Here is a 23533-nt window from a genome sequence, read left to right on the forward strand (position 1 = left end):
TTAGACAAAGAAATGAAAGAGCGTGAGTTGATAAATATCAGTGCTTGCATATCTCGAGAAGAAGTTGATATACTTTTGGAGTTGGCCAACCGGAAGGAATTTAGGAGCAAGAATAGAGTTAACAAGCTTATGGTTGGTAAAGTTGAAGAAGTGAGAAAAGAGATAGAAGAAATATGGAAAAAGTTTCTAAAAGTCAATAGGGTGCCAATAAATGATGATGAATCTCTAAAAGATGACTCCTCTCATCCGGTAGATCAGACTCATTCAACTCTTGATGCTGCTGACAGTCAAAATCCTCCGATTGATCATCCGGAGATAGTGGAGATAAAAGGTGAAGAGGCCCAAGAGACTCCTAAGGATGACACTGCACCAAGTGGCAACACCAGTGCACAGGCTAAAGAGAAGGAGAAGGATAAAGAAGAAGATCTTACTGTACAACAATAGGTTGCAGGAAGAGAAGAGGCAGAGAAGGACAATAAGCAAGGATAATGTACAAGAGAAGGGAGAGCAGAGAACTGACAATGTCCCGGTAGTCACGGCAATTGACACTCCTAAGGACAAAGGCAAAAGAATTCTCCCGCAGATTTCTATCAATTTTGATAAACCTATTGATATTGGATATATGTCCCTGATAGAAAGGTTAATGGTAGCAGCAGCAATCCAGGCTCAAGCTAGTCAGGACTTGGTAAAATCAGAAAGTGAAGATCAGAAATTAATTGAGATGTCTATAGAAATTTTGCAAAAGGTGGTACCAGATGCAACTAGATCCAAATTCCAGCCCCTCCGGTAAGCTCTTGCAATTAATTAATAGCATTAATACCAATTTTGAATCATTAGAGAAGGCAACCACCAAGAAGGTATTGGATAGATTCAAGGAGGTGAGAATGCAGACCTTTCGGAAAATGATTGAGGATACTAGAGTCAAATTACATAAAGGATTGCAGACTATTTCTGATGTACTGAGTGAAGGAGGAAAAATATACAAATCATGCCTTTCACTATCCAAATTCACTTCATAATATTGATAAACAGATAAGTGTTTGCCAAGGCAAACTTGACAGCATATCTCAGACATTTGACTCTAATGTTGCCCTTGCCAGCAGTATAGAAGGTCGGGTGATGGCTCTCACAGATCAAATCTCAAGCCTAAATTCAGAAAAGGAGAGAATTTTGAGGCGAGTAGGTGAGCTCCGCAACCTTATTGCTCCCTAGATGGACACCATGTTGATCAATAAAGTTGATTGTTTAAAGACAATGGCTCAACCTATTCCGTCTGAATTGAAGGATGTAGAGATATATACCTATGTCTTTAGTGCCTTCATCACAGTTTTGGATAACTTGAAGAGTGGGTGGGATACTCACTTAGGATTTTTTAAGACCATTTTTGTTGACATATTCAAGTATGTATATAGTGTACGGTAGATACATAAATTTTTGGACAGCATCCCTACTTTGGCATTGTTGTCGAAGGGGGAGAATAGAGTGAAAAATGTACAGAATGATACAAGTTTTTGAGATTTTGGTCTAAGGAGGAGCCTTAGAAATTTTGATCCGGTGTATAGGTTTCAACACTTAGTCATTTTTCACGAGTGTTGCCATCAATGCCAAAGGGGGAGATTGTTGGCAATTGACACTCATCCAGTGGATATCGCTGCTTGATTAATGGTTTAGGGTTGTCATTGATGGCAACTCTTCATGGAAATCCTATCCGGCAGTCATGCTTTTTGGTAACTGGTGGATTAAGTGATCTGGTAGTCTATCTCCGGTATTTCAAGACAGCAAAGGATCTTTTGGACCGGAAGCGTTGCGGTGATTGCGGTGGTAAGATTTGTGCATGGGATGATAAGGCCGACTTGTAGAAGTCATTTTGATATCATTTTATGGATCTGCACACGTTTTGGTGATCCGATCTAAGTCGACACCTGGTTACACGTTACATTGCATATTGTGCTTGGTCGACTTGGTGAATGATTTATTTTGTGGTTGCGGATATATAAGACTGGTGTGAAAGATCTTTTTGATGTATGGTATGAGCGAATTGAGATCAAGAAACCGTTTTGGCGCAGTTTCACATGCGAATTCTTGATTCGGTAGCTAACAGAGTTGCAAAGGTGTTATAGCCGGACTTATTGCACTTAACCGGAACTCATCCAAGCATAATTTGATGCTATTTGGAGTTCATACATTGTAGTAATCATTGTAATTGATTTGTAAGTCAATGAGACTTCCATTTTGTGACTAAACCTTTGGTTCTAGGCAGTGCGCCTAAATGCAAGTGCATTCCCCTCATGTAATATTGTTTTGCTACTGGCCATAGTGGAATAATATTGTGGGTTCAAATCCCACCGTGGTTTTTCCCATTTGGGTTTCCACGCAAAAATTCTGGTGTTTTGATTTTGTGGTTGATTATCTTGTGCTTCTGCATTTTACTTTCTTGCATATGCTTCCACTGGTTTGAGAATACGTCAGAAAATTTAATTACCGGCAGATCACTGATTCACCCCCCTCCCCCCCCCCTCTCAGTGATCCTTGATTCCAACAATGACATGTGTATGATGTAGATGGCATCTGTCAATTCAAACTTTAAAACTAGAAGAAATCTGCATTAGGCAACTTGTACAGCTGCTAATGTCCTATTCCATTACATACCTATATCTCTTTTCTCTACTTCAACCTATAGGCCCAGTAAGTACTACTACGATTCAAACCCCAAACCCTAAGGCTACAAAGAATCCATCACTATATCCTGAGTCGTCGGAATCATCTCTACCTGTTCAAACTTCTACAGTCGAGACAACCGTAACCACAATGACCACAATTTCTTCACTTTGCGCTTTTGGTACAATAGTTTCTCCAGTCATCACACATGTTTTAACCCTATGGAAGATGAGTTCCTACCTCTATGGAGGTGTCATTTATTCCTCCACTATCGAAAGCAATTATCCCGTACATCCCAGTTTTCAGCCCTTCTCCTTGTGATTCCAATGCTCCAAATCCTCAAATCAGAACCTTCTTATTCCATGCAATGAATGCACCTTCTACTTGGCTAAACCTGAACTTTAGACATGCAACTCCTTGAACAATTCTCTCAAAGCATAACCATAACAAGGGGGCTAATCATTCCTGTCAAGAGTTCAAAAGGATACATCCTTACATATCTACTCACCAATTGGTATTCATTTTACATTTTAAGTACTATATGTGTGGTTCCATGGCAACAATTACAAAAGGAGGATGGTAAATATGTGCACAAAATGCAAGGCAAGCTGATGAATGATAAAGAGACTAGGCAATACATTCCAAAGGATAGAATGAGTAGGCAAGATAGCTGTGAAGATTAAGAAACTAGGCACCACCTATTAAAGGATGGTTCGTTAGGCAAGCTAGGCATGGAAATGGTTAGTTCAAAGGAAAGTAACTCTTCAAGAGTAGCTCAACGCCTCTGATATTCTATCATAAATACAAGAAAGTAAATCCTACTCTATAGCAGAAAATGATCACACATTTTTTAACCACTCATGTGCACTCAAAAAAAAATGAAAATGAAGAAGCAAATAGGAACAAGAGACTCTTTGATCGCTTGATCTAGGCTGTTATAGCAAACAATGAATAATATTAAACAAACTAGATATAATTAACTATGCTTCTCCAAGTTCCTTCAAATGGTCAACAAGACATATACTAATTGCTGAAATTAAATGAACACAACACTGCAAATATGAACAGAAATTTTATTTTTATTTATTCAAACAATTTCTTTCCTTTTTTGTTGTGATAGTGATGGTGAATGGCTAAAAGCTTAAATAGAACAACAAACGTCATTGAAGCAAGATGTTACAATAATGTGAGATGTAAACTAAATGGAGTTCAACTGATCTATGATCAATCTAATGTACAGTAATAACTTCTATGACTGATAGGAACTGAAAACGACACTTTGAGAAGATAAAAGAAATATATTACCTATATAAATGCATAAAAAATTTATCCTAATGTTATCAATTTTCTATAATGTTGTTTTCTCTAAAGTTTAGAATGTAAAATCTGAAAATACCCTATGCAGACTACCAATGAATAGACTGAAAATTGAAACAACTAGTTCTAAATGATTCCTAAATGCGACATGTAAGGTGTTTAGAGTATGAAGAAATTACCAAGTGATTGGGTGGCACTGAAACCTCCTAGTCTCACTGATAAGAAACTGAAAATTACAAATTGAACCAATCCAGTCCCTCACTGATGATTATAAGGGTAAAGTTCTTTAGCATAAGAGGGAGAAAGAATTTATCTCATTTTTCTTCACATGTTATAATAAATGGGATTAGAATAAATAAAGAAAGCTTAGAAGGAATATATTTGAGCTAAAGCAAATATTAAACAATCGATAAGTCACTTCTATCAACTGTGACCAACGATTATAAGCACCATTCCTATTATAGTAACACTTGCAAGTGCCACATTGTAAAAATTTTGAAACTCAACAGCTTATAAGCAAACAGTCCCAGCAGAACAACAGCCTTGTATCACCCTGGAAAGCTTCATAAACTTCTGCTTTCTTTTATGGTTTGTGTTCAATTATACACAGAACCTTGTATCATTTGATTTAAACCCTGAGCCTCATATAAAATGTCTATAAACTTAAAAATATCAAACTTTGAAATAGTGTACTAACCTTGCCTGGTCCAGTAAGTAGAATAGGCTTATTGGTTGCTTGACCTCTCCGAGATTGTATGGTCTCCAAACCTGAAAAGGCAGCTGAGCATAAGTTGGGGTCATACATATCAAAGAATATTCCATATCACTAGCGACGCTAAATATGGGTTGTTGAAAACTATGTTTCATGTCAGATTGGGCATATGCTTCACAGAAGAGCAACCAGTCACTAGTCCTAAGATTGAGCACCATACAGATATATCAAAGGCAAAAAAATACCCATTAGTCTTACAACTCTAGTAGCCTTGCTATGTGGGAAACTCTTCATTGATGATTCAAAATTCTTATTCAAAAAATTATATATCTATTTCCATCATATTTTACATTAATTGCCTTTGTTCTCCTCTACATATTTTTTCCTTGTAGTAATATTGGATAACATGTCAAAAGAACATATAAACTTGTGGAAACAAAATAAGAGATTGAGTAATTGCATTAGTCTGGTTTATTTCTTTCTCATATAATGATTGTTGGAATGATATTTTCTAGCCCTTCATATTTTACCTTATAATGCCTTTTAGGGAAGCATGAACAATAATTTCAATTGAATCTAATATTGAACAAAAGACCATCTGCAGATCCACTAGTGCATACCAGAAATTGGAGCACAAGAACGAATTAGAACAGCAGCACCAATGCCCTCTTTGTCAGCTACAACATTAAGCATAGAATGGATTCCATAGCATAAATATACATAAGAACGCCCTCCTGGTCCAAACTGTAAAATAAGATATTTCCATTACAACATGAAAAATAATAAAATCTATATATAAAGAAATCAAGAATTTGAACCACTGATGCCCATGACATTCCTCAAAGCTAATAGGAACGCCCTCCTAGTCAAAATTTTACATATAGATCCCCGATACAATGTGAGAAATTGCATGACAGCTGTGGAATAATAGAGAATTTGAGCTATAAACATCTTGACCATTTTCCAGACTACATATCTTTGTCCCTAACAAAACCATAAATATATAACTCCATCAACAATGTGCAAACAAAATTCTCATTTTAACTTCAATGGAGAACATTATATACATAACCTTGACAGCAAACACCTTTAAGAAAATAGGATCTCTTTTAATATTTTATTCGATTCTAATTGTTAATGAAGATCCCATACATTTAAGCTTTAAAGAGTCAGAGACAGACCACTGGAGCAGTTCGTGCTGTAATGCCAAATCGACCATGACACGCTGTATCGTTCTGTCGATAAGCTTCCACCTACACATAGTAGATAAACAAATTTTAATAAAGTGCAAACCAGCACATAAATGAATTATCTCAGGGAATATATCTGTAAACTACATGAATTCTGAAAGCCTAATAAAACCACATTGGACAGCAACATATTAAAAAGACAAGATCAATGAGAAGTCCAAGACAACTTCAAAAGTTTGCTGTTTTTTTATTTGTAAATTTTTTAGCTAGTTATTTTTGAAACCCAACCCTCAAAAAGTGAGTCCATGGCACTTGAACTCTAAAATTTCAAAGATGGAATAAGACTTTGCCTCAATAATCTCTCTAGTGCAGCTGATCATTAGAATAATATTGTTTATTATTAATTAATGGTCAATTATGTAATATGTTGTAAATAATTAGTTAGTTTCTTTTTTCAATTGTTTCTTTTTAGAAACATCGATTTTGTAATTCTTTAAATGATCGAGATTTTGTAATTCTTTAAATGATCTCTCGATCATTTCATTTAATTCATTCAAATATTTTACCAATTACTAATCGTAATATGGTATCAAAGCGAGAACAATAATAATATTGTTTTTCAAAAAAAAAATCGAAAGGAATTTTTTAAAGAAATTTAAAAAACAATTATTCTCTGAGCGAATTTTTTCTGGTTCATGGGTTTCTTCTGCGAGTTTATGCATATATCACGATTTATTTTTCGTGATTTTTCTATGTCCAAACTCTTTAGACCTGCGGATTTTCTTCTTATTTCCAATGACGATTTTGCGACTTTTGGGTCGGATCTTCACTATTTTCTGCCATTTGCGTCAGATTTTTTGTTTTCACAGCCCATGCGACCTTATTCACACACGAAGGGTTTTTTCGTCTATGTCGTGTTTTGCCCTCGACTAGCGACCTCCATTTTGCGACTTTTCATGCTCAAACACGGCCATGATCTCTGTGCTTTCCGCGGCCCACAATTCTCCCTTCTTGGGTCTCGCGATTCGCGATTGTTTTTCGTGACCTCTATGATACCCATGACCTGTTCCAAGCGGCTCTGTGATGGAAATTTTGACGTGTCTGTTCCTTTGCGACCAGCAACGATGCTCTTTTCTGCAGAATTTTTTTCACAGGAGTTTGCTCTACGGCTAGGGTTTTGTGTGTGACAACATCTACAGCAGACATTTTCACATTTTGTGATCTGGGTTTGCCGACTAAGGTTTTTTTTAAATCCTTAGATTTTCTAGTCGGAATAAAATTTAAACCACAAATTCTTTCTGGGGTTTTTGCAAAGTTTTCTAGGTCGTCATCAGATTTTTTTAGGTCACCAGAAATTCTTCTCGAGATTTGTTCCAATCGTATGTTGTCTTTTTCGAAGTCTGTACATGATTTTGCCTCTATTTCAATTTCACACCTTTTCAAATTTCTCGTTTTTTCATGCCTTGGGAAGCGTGCACAATGGCGTCATTGACCAACTTAATGTTGGAAGGCAGTCAGAGATTCAACGGAAAGAATTATAACACCTGGAAGCAGCACATGCTGACAATCTTCGAATATCGCCGCCTTGATGATCTTGTTTTGGGAAAAGTGTCTCGTCCTAGCCGAACAGGACCATGACAAGTTTGATGAGCAAAATCGAGAAGTCGTCATGCTCCTCAATCTCTCTGTCACAGAGGACCAGTTACCTCAGATTCCCTCTGGCAAGTCAACATCAGAAATCTAGAAGCACCTGAAGGAATTACATGAGACATCCAACAAAAGCCGAGCATTCTTCCTAAAGAACCAATTGTTCTCCATCATGATAGATGAACGTATGTCCTTACAAGAGAATCTCATGAAGGTTAAGGACATTCGAGATCAACTCGAAGCTATTGGTCGAAAAATGGAGGAAGAGGATATGGTAGTCATTACCTTGAAGAGTCTGCCAAAATCCTATGAGTACTTCATAGAAACTCTCAACATTACTTCAACGAATGTTGATCTGAAATTTCCAAAGTTGTGCACCAAACTTCTACAACAAGATCGTTGGAAACAACAATTTGGTAGCAATTCCACTTCGTCCTCCTCAAAGCAAGCCTTTGCAGCCAAATCCTTTCAGAAGGATAAAGGAAAATCTCAGTCCTCTCAGTCATCTTAGCAAAAGGGCTCTAATCAGTCTCAGGATGGTTCAAAGAAGAAGAAGGTTCAATGCAACTACTGTCATAAATATGGCCACATGATCAAGGATTGTTGCAATCTTTTGCCTTATGAACAACAAAAGCAAGGAGGGTCTCAGCCTAAAGCCAATGTCGCTGAGCACATAGAGCAAAAAGAGTCTGCCTTTTACACCTTCATGGCTAAAAGACCTGCAAACCATGTGAAGTCTTCTTCTTGGTATATAGATTTTGGTGCTTCTTGGCATTTCACTCACAGGCGTGATTGGTTCACAAACTTCTCTCCCTATACTGATTCAATCATTTTTGGAGGAGGTGAAGAGTATACTATTGTCAATAAGGGCAACGTTTAGATACAATTTGGTGGGAGGAATCTTATATTCCTCAATGTATACCACATTCCTGGCATGGAACTAAACCTACTCTCAGTGAGTCAGATCATGCGGCATTCTCCTCAGCTTGATGTGATATTCAGTGCACACAAGTGTTCGATTGTTGATCGTGCATCTCGCACTACTATAGCTGTTTGCATTGAGGATCATGGTCTATACAGACTTGTGGATACGGGTGATTCTCTTGAGCATGCTTTTACGACTAAGTCGTCCTCTATCACCAGTTTATGGCATCAGCGATATGGTCACCTGAACATTCACTACCTTGCTTAGCTTGTTCGAGAAGATTTAGTACATGGCCTACCTGAAATTCAAACTCAAAATCAGCGAGTTTGTGAAGCTTGTCAGGCTGGGAAGCAGCACAGGACACCATTCAAGGATGGTGACTCATGGCGAGCCTCTAAGGGACAACAGTTGATCCACACTGATGAATATGGTCCAATGAATACACCTTTTGTTACTGGGTGCAAGTATTTCTTGATTTTTGTTGATGATTTCAGTCGTAAAATGTGGGTGTACTTTCTTAGACAGAAATGAGATGTGTTTCCTATATTTTAGAAATTTAAGGTCTTAGTAGAAAAAGAGTCTAGTTGTTCTATTATTACTCTTAGGTCTGATAATGGGAGGGAGTTTTGTTCTACTGCTTTCTCCACTTTCTGTGATACACATGGCATAAAACGTCAGTTAACCACAACATACACCCCTCAACAAAACAGCGTTGTAGAACGTCGCAACCACACCATTACAGAAATGGCTAGGTTTATGTTGGAACACAGGAATGTTCCTAAGAAGTATTGGGCAGAAGCAGTATACACTGCAATCTATCTCCTTAATCGGTCTCCCACACATGCTGTTAAGGGAAAGACTCCTGAGGAAGCCTGAACTGATCGCAAACCCAGGATTAGTCATCTGAAAGTTTTTGGCTCTTTAGCATATTGTATGGATTCCAGATGAAAAGCGTTCCAAGTTGAATTCCAAGAGTTAGAAGCTTATGTTCAAAGGGTACAGTGACAACCACAAGGCTTACCGACTGATTGATGTAGACACTAATAGTCTTATCTTCAGTCGTCATGTTGTCTTTGATGAAGAACAGGGACCATTCAACTTTCCTCGTCTGAGCAGAATTTTGAGGATCGGCCTTTAAAGGCTTCTAATTTGGGTGTCCGTCTTCCATTTGGTTCACCTAATGGGAGGGATGGTGCAGATTCTGAATTTGATCTGGATGATGATAATCTTCCACCTATTCCAGATCCTATTCCACCTCCAGTTTCAGTTATTCCACTTGCATCCGATGTCGGTTCTTCTACTCTCTAGCCTAAATGGTGGGCTAAGTTCGTTCTGATGAGCTCATTGAGGGTAGATCGTCCAGAAACAAGAGCAAACAACAGTCTACAGTCAATTTTTCTCTCATGGCCAACATTCATAGTATTTATGAGCCTCAGACATATGTTGTTGGTGTTGGAAATAAGCCACACCCGAACCAACGATGGACTGGTCCAAGAGGGGCCAGCAGCTCAGTGGTAGAGCACTCCAGCAACGTATGGAAGGTCCTAGGTTCAAGTCCATCGTCGGTTCAGGTGTGGCTTATTTCCAACACCAACACCCCCCCTTAAGCCACACCTCTCGTGTGCTTGGGGCTCCTAGCCTGGACCTGGCTCTGATACCATGTCAAGACATGGACCAACTAGGACTCGAACCTAGGACCTTCCATACATTGCTGGAGTGCTCTACCACTAAGCTACTGGCCCCTCTTGGACCAATCCATCGTCAGTTCGGGTGTGGCTTATTTCCAACACCAACACCCCCCCCTAAGCCACACCTCTCATGTGCTTGGGGCTCCTAGCCTGGAATCATATCAGAGCCAGGTCCAGACTAGGAGCCCCAAGCACACGAGAGGTGTGTCTTAAGGGGGGGTGTTGGTGTTGGAAATAAGCCACACCCGAACCGACGATGGGCTAGTCCAAGAGGGGCCAGTAGCTCAATGGTAGAGCACTCCAGCAGCGTATGGAAGGTCCTAGGTTTGAGTCCTAGCTGGTCCATGTCTCGACATGGTATCAGAGCCAGGTCCAGGCTAGGAGCCCCAAGCACACGAGAGGTGTGGCTTAAGGGGAGGTGTTGGTGTTGGAAATAAGCCACACCCGAACCGACGATGGACTGGTCCAAGAGGGGCCAGTAGCTCGGTGGTAGAGCACTCCAGCAGTGTATGGAAGGTCCTAGGTTCGAGTCCTAGCTGGTCCATGTCTCAACATATGCAGAGGCAAAAGGGATTCCGAAGTGGGAACGGACAATGGACGCTGAATATCAGAGCTTTCTGAAGAATAACACCTGGGTTCTCTTCGATCTTTCTCCACGAAAAAAGCCCATTAGTTGCAGATGGGTATATAAGGTCAAGTATCATGCAGATGGTACCTTGGATAGATACAAGGCCAGATTGGTTGCTCGAGGATTCACTTAGCAAGAGGGCATTGATTATGAGGAGACTTTTGCTCCTACTACCAAGATGAGTACAATTCATCTTCTTCTCGCTATTGCAGCTCAGTTTGGATGGAAAGTCCATCAGATGGATGTTAAGAGTGCCTTCCTCAACGGTGAGTTGCAGGAAGAAGTCTACATGATGCAGCCTCCTGGTTTCAAGATTGCCGGCAAAGAACATCAAGTATGTAGACTCATGAAATCACTCTATGGACTCAAACAGGCTCCTCGAGCGTGGTACATCAAGATTGATCAGTACTTGGTTTCTCATGGTTTTCAGCGTAGCCCTTCTAACCCAAATATGTATATCAAACACTCTAGTGATGGATGACTTGATCATTACTAGCAGTGCAGCACGTTTGATTGCAGAAATAATACAAGACCTATGCAAGGCTTTTGACATGACAGATTTGGGGCTTCTCCATTATTGTTTAGGTGTTGAGGTTTGGCAGACTGATGATAGTATTTTTATTTCTTAGTCTAAGTATGCCAAGAACTTGTTTGACAAGTTTCGAATGCAAGATTGTAAACCTGCTTCCACGCCTATGGAGACAAAACTGAAGTTGTCAGCCAAGTCTGATTCTCCTCCTATAGATGAAACAACATTCAGGAAACTAGTGGGCAATCTCATCTATCTCACTAACACTAGACCTAATCTCAATTTTGCAGTGAGCTACATTTCACACTTCATGATAGCCCCAAGGTTGATCATTGGGTAGCAGCGAAGCGTGTGGTGCGTTAGGTCAAGGGCACTTCTGATTATGGACTTCTTTACACTAGGAGTCGCAATCCTAGACTCAGTGGTTTCATAGATTCAGATTGGGCAGGTTTGGTTGATGACAGGAAATCAACATCTGGGTATGTGTTCGATTTGGGATCTGGTGCAGTCACGTGGACTAGTAAAAAGTAGCAGGCAGTGGCTCTCTCCTCAACGAAAGCAGAGTATCGAGGAGCAATTAAGGCAGCTAGTGAGACAGTTTGGCTTCGTCGGATGCTTGCGCATATTCAAATATGTCAAGCAAGTCCAACTCCCTTGATCTATGATAATCAAGGAGTTCTCAAACTTGCCAAGAATGCCATCTTCCATGAAAAAAGCAAGCATGTGGAAATTCATTGTCATTTTATTTGGAAGCTTGTTGAAGACGGATCAGTTCAATTGCAATATGTTCCAACTGCGGATCAAGCTGCAGAATTTTCTCACCAAGTCTCTCAGCCCAGAAAAGACTTATGCATGAGGATTAGAAACATGGCACACTTCTATGACCTCAAATACAATGTTCTCTAGGTAAATTCATATCCTCTTTAATTTCTTCTTGTTATTCACATATTCTAGATTAACTAAAAATATTCAGTCAAACATGGAGCATACACTTGAAAACACAGAGTATACACTTGAATGTATGAAGACACGAAGCATACACATGAATTCACTCAAGTCATGACGCATACACATGAACACACGTAGCACATAAAGAATGAAGTGTGAATTCACTTAATCTATGAATTATATATGTGAATAAATGTATTGATAGATCTTCTTATTGACTAGAATGTATTCATTGTTTTAGTCTTACCCAACAGGATGGCAAGATCAAGGCTCTGATACCATTTGTAATGTTCCCAACTAGGGATTACCTGAATTTCGTCCTAAATTAGTAATTCCATAATATAGTTTATCGTTTTTTTCAAATTATGAGAGTGACTTAATCTATTCATTCAATAAACTTATGAATTGACGAATGAATACATGGATTAATAGCACATATATTACAAAGAATGATAAACATGTCTTTCTACCTATAACCAATCATAGTTTAGTTTGGTAGGAAAGCCTTGAGAGGGTGCCTGTAAACTGCTCAACCCAACTAAGCCCAAGAGCGCGCAGCGTCCCACTATGACAACTCACCTCTTGGCCCACAAGAGGCAAGAACGTCCCACTATGACAATTCCATCCCTGGGGATAGCCTACTTAGCTTGGGAGAACTGGTAAACTGAAATTCCCTAACAGACTTCCTCCATTCATTCCTTTGATTGATTACGAGATAAGACACGCATATATAAATAATCTAAGAAAATATAATCAAATATATATATATATATATCAAGCCAATATAAATCTTGCTAACATCATTATCATATATAAATCTATTATCCTTATTCTAATTTGAATATATATATATATATATATAACCGATATATTTGGTAATTACCTACTATATAAATTATTAACACCACTTCTAGCTATTGTGGCTGTAAAAGCACACAGATCTGACATGGTCTGCCACAGTAATGAAATTAAATATGACTGTCATCGTATTGCAGTCTATATTAATAGTATTATTAAATTCTGCATAACAACATTATCAGGCTTCATATATTAAGCACATCCCCATGCATACCACCAAGAACAAGGATGTTACTGCCTGTAACTTAATAACAGTTATGTTCTGACCTGATTGATAATATATATTGATCTTCTGTAGTTTTAAACTTAATCTGTTGTGATGGATATCTTCCCCCCTTCCTAATGAGTATGTGATTCTTATTAAATATATATTTGAATGGTTGAATGGTCACACCCTTTTGTTCGGTGATGGATACATCCTTTCCTTGATCGCACCTTTCCTTTTGACAAATCATGCCTCTTGATTAATGTGTTGACTAACAATTAATATTTTTAACATTCACATCGCTGTTGTTAATTATCGAACTTAGTAATCGTTGTTCATTGGTCATCATGAATATCATTTACTAAAGCATATTAACCGATTGCTGTGTATTGTGTGGCTTCAACCTGAGTGTTCTTTTTTTGACACAAACAAATTCCTAGTTTTCTTGTTTTCTTATCCTTTGCCAAACTTGTTAGCAGATCGGTCTTAAAATTCATATATGGTTTATGTAATTGATGCAAAGGCAGACAGATCTGACATGAGTCAGATCTGGTCTGCCACTAGGTGTTTATTCCCAAATCTAAATCATTGTTTATTAATGTTTTATCATACATCATCCGTCTTATCAACGTTAGTGTTGCCTTATAATTACTGTGTAAATAAGAATATAAATATTTAATGTTTATGTGAATGTGACTAATAATCTGTTTATTATGTTTATGAATCTGATTATATAATATTAAAATAATTGATGCATTAGTATATTAGATATAAATGATTATTATTTGACAATATGGGGATATCACACCTGCTCTCCACATTGTGGAGGATGGGAATGATAGGAGTGGAATTGGTGGAATTGGCAATCAGATTTGTGGCAGTGGCAATCCTAATAGGTGTGACAAGATTAATTAGAAGACTAGATCAGACAGGGAGGAAAGCAGAGTGGTTGCCACTCTTACCTTTGGTGTATGTATAGTTGGTAGGATTCTTGATTGCCTTAACTCCAGCTTCAGCAATATAGCATAAAGCAAAGTGAGCACCTTTGGTTTCTTCATCTAAGATAATAATAACAGCCTGTTGCAAATCAGACTGATGAACTTCCTTGTGGGGCTCAGTCATGTTCCTAGAGCTCCTTTTTCTTTTGTAAATTTGGAGACGCTTGTGGTTTGAATGCAAGCACTTGCAATTGCAGTTTGGCATGCCATCTTTTATACTCTTTTCAACAAGCCTTGGGCTTCTTCTTGAAATCACATGCTTCTTGATTTGAGAGCACCAAAGGGTTGAGTCAAATCCGTAGTTACTCTTGAATTAATAACAGTTTATAGCAGCGTAATCCCTTGAACTGTTATTATTAGATCTCTAAGGTTTGTTTAAAAGAAATGACAATGAGGAAAGAAGAGAAAATCTCTAACATTGTGATTTGCATGCTGTGCTTCTGAGATTGGTTCGAGTATATGTTACTACTCTGGATTGCATCCTCCATTACCTGATATGGAAACTTCTTTACCCGTTTCCGGATAGCACATTGCTTGTTGATGACACTAAACTTATTTAAGTTGAGCATTTGCCCTTTGCAGATCACTTGTCAGCTGATAATAGTGATTTATCAAAAGGAGTGATTTATGTTTTGTTGGAAAAAAAATTTGAGCCCACAAAGAACCATACAAGTATCTCTGTGGTTAGAAGAAAGTGCAAAAGTGTTGTGCATGAATCAGAGTTGAAGAAAATTTCCACCAGAGACTGGACATGTCTTCACTCAAAAGGTGCCATTTGGGCTGTGTCATTTAGCATCCACATCATCACCATGCTAGAAGCTTGACTGGGAATGATTGGGAATCAGGATGATGTGGTGCCTAGTTCTAGCACTATGTCTTTCCTACAATGATATAAGTGTTTTAGGGCATTCTATTTGTGGTTTGATCCCATACAAGCATATAACACCAATGCAATGAGAGGATAGCCTAACACCCAAGACTCAGCAAAGACTTTTGTTTGCTTCTACAGCTAGTGGTTGATAAGATCTGTAAAAGTATCAGATGACTTCATTGATAAAGTGCAACACAATTCAAAAGACACATTATTCAGGGTAGAGGCATCAATAGGAAGAAAAATGAAGTTTTTGAGGCCACGGTGCAAAGCCATTTGTTTCACCAACCTGTAGTTCCATCACTGCACAACGAAGTTGTTTCATCACATGTCCATAACAGTCCACAAAGCTCTGAAATGCTTTGAATTACCTTACTGTTTGACTTCTAGTGACTTTTGAGAATCATGATACATGCATAATAAGCTTTTGGAAACCCCCAACAGGCAACACAGAAGGGATTGAAGTGAATTAAAAAGAGGATGCAAAGATTCCAAGTGGATTGCATTAGGAAAAATCAGAATTGTAGATTGTGTAAGAGAGCTGTGTATGATCTTACATACAGAAATTAGTTTATTTCAGGTTGTTGTTGTTTATAACTAGGGAGGCGGATTCCAATTGCCGATGGCAACATTGGAATTCACTTTAGGGCTGGGCCCTTTCTCACGCCACACTTAAAAGATTGTGTGTTCCCTTCAAATAGGGCCGACCCTATAAAAGAACACGCCACACATTAGATGAAATAAAACATAAAATGGCACCAAGTTTAAATTAAACCAAGCCGACTTAATAAAGGTCAAGCATCATATAAGTAAAGTACTTTTGGCAAGCATCAAACCTAATCTTCATTTGTTCAACCCTCAAGCGCATTAGCTCTGCAATCTAGTGCAAAATCTGATTGGAGAAGTAGGCGAATTCATCTATCTGCTGCAAGTTAATTCTGTGCAAATACATCTGCACCTTGAAGGCGAATTCCATCCAAATGATGCAAAGTATGTCTGCTGTTTGAAGGCGTAATACTTCTGTCATATGAAGAGCTAGGCCATCAAGATGCAGATCTGAAGATGACATTTCCATTGATTTGAACAGCAAAGAAGTGCTGTTTACCCTAGGTGTTTTCATCAAGCTACCTAAGAGATAAGTATTGTAATCAGAATATTGAATATAATCCATAATCAGATCTGAGGATCTTTTCTGGCTAGGTTTTTCCTCCTAGGAGGTTTTCCCAGGGTAATGGTGTCTTGTTTCATTTTGCTTATCTTCTATGTTTGTTCCCAAGTCTGAAAATTATTAATTCTAACTGCAAACAATCTAATTTAATAGTTAAATTCTGATTTCTCAGTCTTCCATTAATCTGAAAGTATAAAATTTAAAAGTTGTTTGTGTGCCCAAGGGACCGAAGATTGTTTTTGTCATTGAAGATAGTGGAGGAGGAGATGATATGCATCATTTTTGCTGGAATTTTCTTGCAAAGTTTGGGATCTCTAAGGTAAACTCCTTGTGCCTTCTTTTGTAATGATTCTTAGCTCACATTTTCTTTTTTACATGTTAATTCAGATTGCTCATCTAAGGAGAACACTTCATAATTTCTTCATCAGATCCATATGTTGATGACTATCATATGGCATAGCCACTATAGTTTACATATTAGATTGGTATCAAACAAGTTCTTACAATTGGTAGAAATTATTATGAGTGAGTTTGCAGCTTGATGCCCACAACAAGATCAAGTGGAAATGATTTGTTGCCTTTGCAAAAAGACATTGAATCCCGTTGTTGGAAGAGAGAACTAGGAGGAATAATAAGACATGCAGAAACCCTTGATGAAGAATCAAGGTTCCTCAGCCTAGAAGTTGATGTTGCGAGCATACCTCAGCCAATGAAGACTGTGAAGAGGATTATGGAGGCTCTTATGGTGAAGTTGTGCTCATTGAAAAACACCAAGAGTGGGGTAAAAAGCACACTACATAGAAGAAGACGATCGATATTAAGGTAAAAAAACTCTACTAAGGACACCTTAATTTATGTTTGAAGCAAAGATTGAGAATCCACCATTCAAAGCAGATGTAAATGGGAGAAGCTTGACCATTGGTTGAAACATATGGAGGTATACTTTAGTATACATTCACTTAGTTTGGTTAAAAAGATTTCCTTTGTTAGATTGACGATGGCAAAGAATTCTTTAACTTGGTCTGGAAGTCTCTTATATTGTATAGTTTTAAAAAAGCAATCTCCTATTGGATCTTGGGATCAAGTAAAGAACTTGATTAAGAAACAATTTCCCCAAACATGTCATAGAGAGGAAAAATGCTTGGAGTGGCAATTTTTGAAATAGGAATATGGTCAAAGTGTACAAGAGTACACTAGAGAGTTTCAAATAAGGGTTGAGGAGGTGCTGATAATTAAGAAATACATTAGAGGCCTTTAGAGCCATCTTTGGATGCATGTGCTCCAACAATTTGTACAAACTACATAAGAAAATTATGATTGCAAACTAAGAGGATTAAATGACCCGACATTTCTAAAACCCAAACTTTGTGAAAAACTAAGACTAAGAGTTCAATCCTTCAGACCAACACACTAAAATCATACCAAAGTTACGATAAAAATAGTGAGATTGTGAGGCAGATTTTTCAACCAATGTGCAAACATTTCAAATTCTGTATATTATTACAAGTCCCTCGTAAAGACCCAATGGTGGGATCACGATATACAGTATTTTAATAGTACATATCACAATAATTGAGCTTGTATATTGCAACCTGCAATCCTTTCCCTATTATTGGAGCTGATAAGGAATATTGTTTATAAATGGAAATGTTTTAAGCAATGTTAAGCTCCTTTAGAAAAGAGAAGACGAAAATTTTAGTAAGGAATGGAATATGTAAGTGAAACTATAGTGTCGGAAATTGCATACCCTTTAAATTTCACCGAAACTTTTGTATCCACTTTAGTGTTCATTCCCCTAGTGTTTGTGTAAGCTCATTTCAGCCCTTGCATCAACCCTTTTCCCACTTAGGTTGCTCAGGATTCCTTTTCAATAGTGAAATCCATCCTTCCTTCCTTAGGCCTTCCTTCCATCCAGATACCGAATCCAAGTGGAATCAAAATATACACCTCATATGCTGGTGGATCAACAAGGTGAATTGACTATGGAGAGGTATTCAAACAAGGTGATGCTGCTAGCAATGGAACTCGATTGGAAGGAGTAGAGTTGCTCCCCGGTGGAAGGAGTAGCTTGCTTCCATATCTATGAGATAATGAACGAGCACTGCTATCTGCTCTGTCGTGCAGCCTACCTAAATGACTCATGACCGGCCTGCCCGATTTTACCATTGGTGGAGAGTAGAAACTTTCCCCATTGAGTGATAAATATTGGCTAGGATACAACCCACTCTTTCAAGGCAAGAAGGGTTTGAACCGGCTAGAGTACCTTTTTCCCACTCAGGTTGTGTTGATGTGTTTTTTATGCACCTCTAACACAAAATAAAATACCAAGGTATTCTATCCTCTCTTGAACAAAGAAACCTCATATGTTATACAACGTGATCAAATGAGATGACTCCAAGGGTTACAATGCAAACTATGCGACTCAATGCTCGGGATAGACTTAGTGTGTTTGATGTGATATTGCTGGAATCACAAGGGGACTTATGTTTTGCTTGAACTCTAATGGAACGTGGACTCTAACTTAAATCACTTGAAAAATAAAAGATAAAAGGAAATAAGCGTTAAGAGATCTAATCTATGCCTAAGAATGTAGGAAATGATTGTTGACTTGATGAAACCAAACCAAGCTTTGCTTCACCATGAGAAAACAACTACACAAAGATGGTGCAATCTCCTAAGGATAAGCGAATAATTTTCATATCACCTATGCACACCAACATTATAAACAATGAGCATTAAGTAATTGAAGTTAAGTTTTTAATCAAGTTCACTTTAACCACACACTGCAATTTGCAATCAACAAACTCCAAGTGGTATGAACATAGGTTCACCATTCATCAACAAGAAGATCTTCCATTCATCTAATTAAGATCTACGCTATGAGAAGTACAGACCATGTAACAAGTTGAAATAGTACACCAAAATCCACCATGCCTTCAATGAGAATAGTATGTTTATTACAACAAGCCTTGGCAACAATGTCCTTTCCTCCTACTCTACTGCTACTTCTAACAGCTAACTATTGTCTATCAAATCAACTACTAACTATTCTTGAACTATTAATCTTTACAATGAGAAGACTGAGCCTTATATAGAGGACTCGTTACATTTTGAAGGCTCAGAATGATTCTCAAATCAACGGCCAAGATTTAACAATAAAACCCTAATTAGGGTTTGGTACATACTCTTTCTTGACCAATGAAATAATATTCGAAGTTAGGTACATAAAATAATATTTGATGAAGTGTCATGTGTCACTTGCTCCTTTATTAGATGAATCAAGTATGATGAACTTGGACAAGTTGATGTGAAAAAACTTGATTGGTTGAATGATGATGGTATGCATGTCATCGTGCACAACATGTAGATCATCACAAGATGTTTGTGATGGGGCAATATCTCTTGATACTCAACATTATCCAAGCTCGGTGTGATGAAGATGGGACATATTCCCAAATCATATCATCTTGATCAAGTCCTTAGATTTATTAACTCTTTTGAAACTATCTAGCTTGATCACATTCGCCTCTCCATCTTCTAACTTGGGAGTATTATCCTTGTGTTTTACTACATCTTGATGATATTTGATCTTGACCTTATGATGTTGATGCTTGATGTAGAACCCTTTGTTCACGGTGCACTTGACCTTGATTCTCCAAACTTGAATCCCTTGCTTTGATGCATGGGGGTAGTTTCATGTTGTACCTCAAGCGGGATTGCATCATTGTACTGACTATTATTCTTGGATCTCCGAAGGAAATTCAAGATAGTCTTATGTTCCTTCTTTGTGATGATGAGCCCCCTATGTTGCAACGCTAGCCTTTGAATATCTTGATTCATTGCCTTGTGCTATCTTGTGAAGTCCTCCCTTCAAGTCACCTCTTTGTATCCTTGTGCCTGCTGATGAAGTCTTCCTTATTGAAGTCCGCTATGTGAGGTTGCCTCTCCAAGTCGATTTGATGGTGTTACACCTTGATCCAATGCATTCGCCTTAGATGGAGTATTTGATTCTCTTGTCTCTTAGAATGATTTTGCATTGATGTTGTAGGTGTTGCACTTGCTTTGCTAAAGTGTTCCTTGTCTTGACGACTCTGATCTCTTGCTTGACTTGAAACTCTAACCTTGATGTGTTAAACTCTTCACAATGTTGATTCGCCTGTAACATTTATATATAATGTTCTAATATAAGTTTAACCTTATATGTTATATGCTTTATAAGCACATCCCATTTGAAAAAATTATCATTGACTAACTATTAGGTTATTAGTTATTTATGAATGGGGGTTATTGCAAAGGTGTGACTAGTGAAGTCACCCTTCCTCCTATATTTAAGGAGGTCCTCTCTCATTTGAGAGGTGTGTGAATTTGGAGGTTTATAGTGAATTGTCTCACTTTGCACAAGAGGTATTATTGGCCACGTGGAAGTATTGGAGGAGTGCCCCCAAGTTCTAGTCTAATTTATAATAGACTACATTTGTTAGTGTTTTAAATAAAATGATGCTTTATGGGGATTTTTACCCGAAAGGGTTTTCCCCATGTATATATTGTGTAATGTGTTAATTTCTGGTTGTATGATTTTTAATACATTTATTTTATATTATGTATCCTAAGATCCTAATTTCTAACACATCTCCAAAACAAACCCAACTAAAAAGAAGAAAGGACGCAAATTTGAAGCTAAGAAGCACTCTATCGAAGGGAGAGATGCAGTTGATGAAGGAACTCAGCGAACAATGGATGCCCTCCTCACTAGGAGCATGAGAAAGGGAATAGCCAAAAAGGCCAAATGAGATGTTTCTACCAGGCACTTGTCTCTACAGTCTTTCTGATGGCAGCAGATTTGCCTTCCTATCACTTTCTTTGCCTTGAGCTTTCTCTTGGTTTTGTGAGCTCTCTTAAGGATTCTTTGGTTAGTTTCTTTATTCTTTGCGCTCCCCATTCGTGGGTCTGAAGCGATCCTTATTATTTTTTTTTGTTTTTATTGGGAATGAGCCCTGTCCCCACAGTTTACCGATCAAAAAAATCATCATTTTAAACAAAGTTATATTTATAAATACAATGCAATTATCACTTTGAGTTTGAATTATTGTTTTAGGGCAAACATTAGAAACGCTCTAGAGAGGGGCATTACAGTGTTTGGGTGAAAGCTATTTAACCTGTTCGTTAACAGCCGGGACAATAAAAATGAGCAACAGGAAGTCCAAAGGTGCATGGTTTCTACTTTATTTCCTCCAATAATGTTGCAGAAACCTGCATTAATGAGCTCCAAATGCTTCTGTCCTCATAAAATTGATGTAGAGCACTACAAAACCCTTTCCAAATCAATGTGTTTAGCTAAAAAACCCACTGGCTCACCCTCTAGAGAGCAAACTGAATAATGATGAGTGATTTGGGGCTTTTCTGTTCAAGTTGAGTTTATGTTAGAGTGAGGATGTATTACGGTTTAGGTTATGCGATATAACATTTTTGGGGGCAATTTTATTGTGTTTGAAGTTTTCCTTTATTTTAGCTGGCAGACGCTTTCCAATACATGTCTGAATATAACCCACATAAATTTACAGCAAAATTGAATATTTAGCATTTAAAAGAACTCAAATTTGTGTTCGGAGTCCAGACACATGCCATTATCCAACGGTTTGTGACAATGTGATGTAGTGGTAATGGAGAATAGAGTTTGTGATCTAATGGTCATGGTTCCAATCTTCTAACTCCAACAGACATGCAATGTTGTAGGTTAGCAATTGCGAACAACATCCAAGGAACTCTATAAACCCAGAAGGAAATTATAAAGATGATATCCTCTGGAAGTGGAAACAGGATATAAAGGCGACTGTGCATGTAAATTTTATATAATATAAAAGACAGCATTGTCTTCCACAAAATAGAATTTCAAAATTCAATTTCGCAAGTATAATAAAACCTAAAGCGAAATACATTGTATGTTTGTAACATACCTCAGTAATTTGCAGAATAACATCGTCTTTCCGAAGGAGCTTGCCAAGAAGTTTTGGAGCCAATTGTAGCGCGTCACATTGGAAAAATTCAATTCCTAGCAGTTTATATTCTTCTTCTGCTTTAAATGGTGATGGTGATGGCAATTGTGATAATGATGATGAAGGTGATGGTATGCTGGTGGACAGCGAAACCAGTGCCTTGTTTTTCTCCTCTCCCGCGCCCTCTCTTGGCCGCCTTCTTTTCCTCCGACCCAGCGCTGTCACTTCACTTGAATGCAATGGAATGTGGAATGTTGTGCTACTGTCAAGCATCCTCTTCCCTTTTCTGCTCTTCTTTACTTCCACAGCTACTGAAAGAGGTCTTCGATGAAACATGGAACGCGGGAGATTTTCTAGGGGTATGTTAAATGTCGTATGATTCAGGGAGAATAAGAATAAAAGATCTTATGTTCTGTAAGTTTTAGTTTTATTTTAATTTTCCTAATATGTAACATGTAATTGCAATTTGAGTAGCCTAGTGTGCAAATAAAGAATATTTATGTATCTATGGTATTTAATTTTTCCCATCACTTTAATTAATTATCATATAGAATTATAAAAAATTAAATCTTATAATTTATATTTATTTTATATTTAAATAATTCTAAAATATTATTTCTCTTTCTTTCTATTTATTGATTCATATTAGAAATATTCATTCTAAAATTCAATTTTTTTTTAATTATATATTTTAATACATTAGATAAAATGTCAAATTATATTAAATTTCTTTATGAAAAAACCACTATTGTATATATCATAGATTTTGACATATGCAATAATACACAAGTCGTGTCCATTTTTAATAGAGAAGACTTTAGTGATGTCCATTTTTAATAAAGAAGACTTCAGTGATGTCTATTTTTAATAGAGAAAACTTTGGTGTGTATTCTATTAAAAGTGTATTGATTGAGATCTTCAATCTTATAATAAAAAGATATGTTTATATTTTATATATTTTACCTTTCTTATTAAACATATGTATATGTATATGTATGATTGTTATGTGTACATATATACATGTATATGTATATACATATGTACATATACATGTATATATGTACATATAAGATGTATGTGTATGTGTATGTGTATGCGTATGTGTATGGGTATGGGTATGTGTGTGTATACATGTATATACATATATGTATGTATATATATGTACATATACATACATATATACATACATATTTGTACA

The 23533-nt window shown here is 37.4% G+C and overlaps 1 protein-coding gene across 2 annotated transcripts in view; it reads right to left on the bottom strand.

The window, feature by feature from the left end:
- The window catches only part of LOC131035091 (DNA-3-methyladenine glycosylase), a 79779-nt gene extending 57037 nt beyond the window's left edge, over nucleotides 1-22742 (bottom strand). Inside the window, exons 1-4 of one of the 2 annotated variants that reach the window (XM_057966727.2) lie at nucleotides 22297-22742; nucleotides 5869-5940; nucleotides 5308-5431; nucleotides 4673-4743 (exon numbers count right to left, since the gene is read on the bottom strand). In XM_057966727.2, coding sequence (XP_057822710.1) covers nucleotides 4673-4743; nucleotides 5308-5431; nucleotides 5869-5940; nucleotides 22297-22671 — 642 coding nt within the window. In that variant the 5' untranslated portion in view covers nucleotides 22672-22742. The remainder of the gene's footprint in view (nucleotides 1-4672; nucleotides 4744-5307; nucleotides 5432-5868; nucleotides 5941-22296) is intronic. The other variant, XM_057966726.2, reaches the window with a different exon arrangement.
- Nucleotides 22743-23533: the final 791 nt, after the last annotated feature.

This window comes from Cryptomeria japonica, chromosome 3 (genome assembly GCF_030272615.1).
Source record: "Cryptomeria japonica chromosome 3, Sugi_1.0, whole genome shotgun sequence".
NCBI classification, from domain to species: Eukaryota; Viridiplantae; Streptophyta; class Pinopsida; order Cupressales; family Cupressaceae; genus Cryptomeria; species Cryptomeria japonica.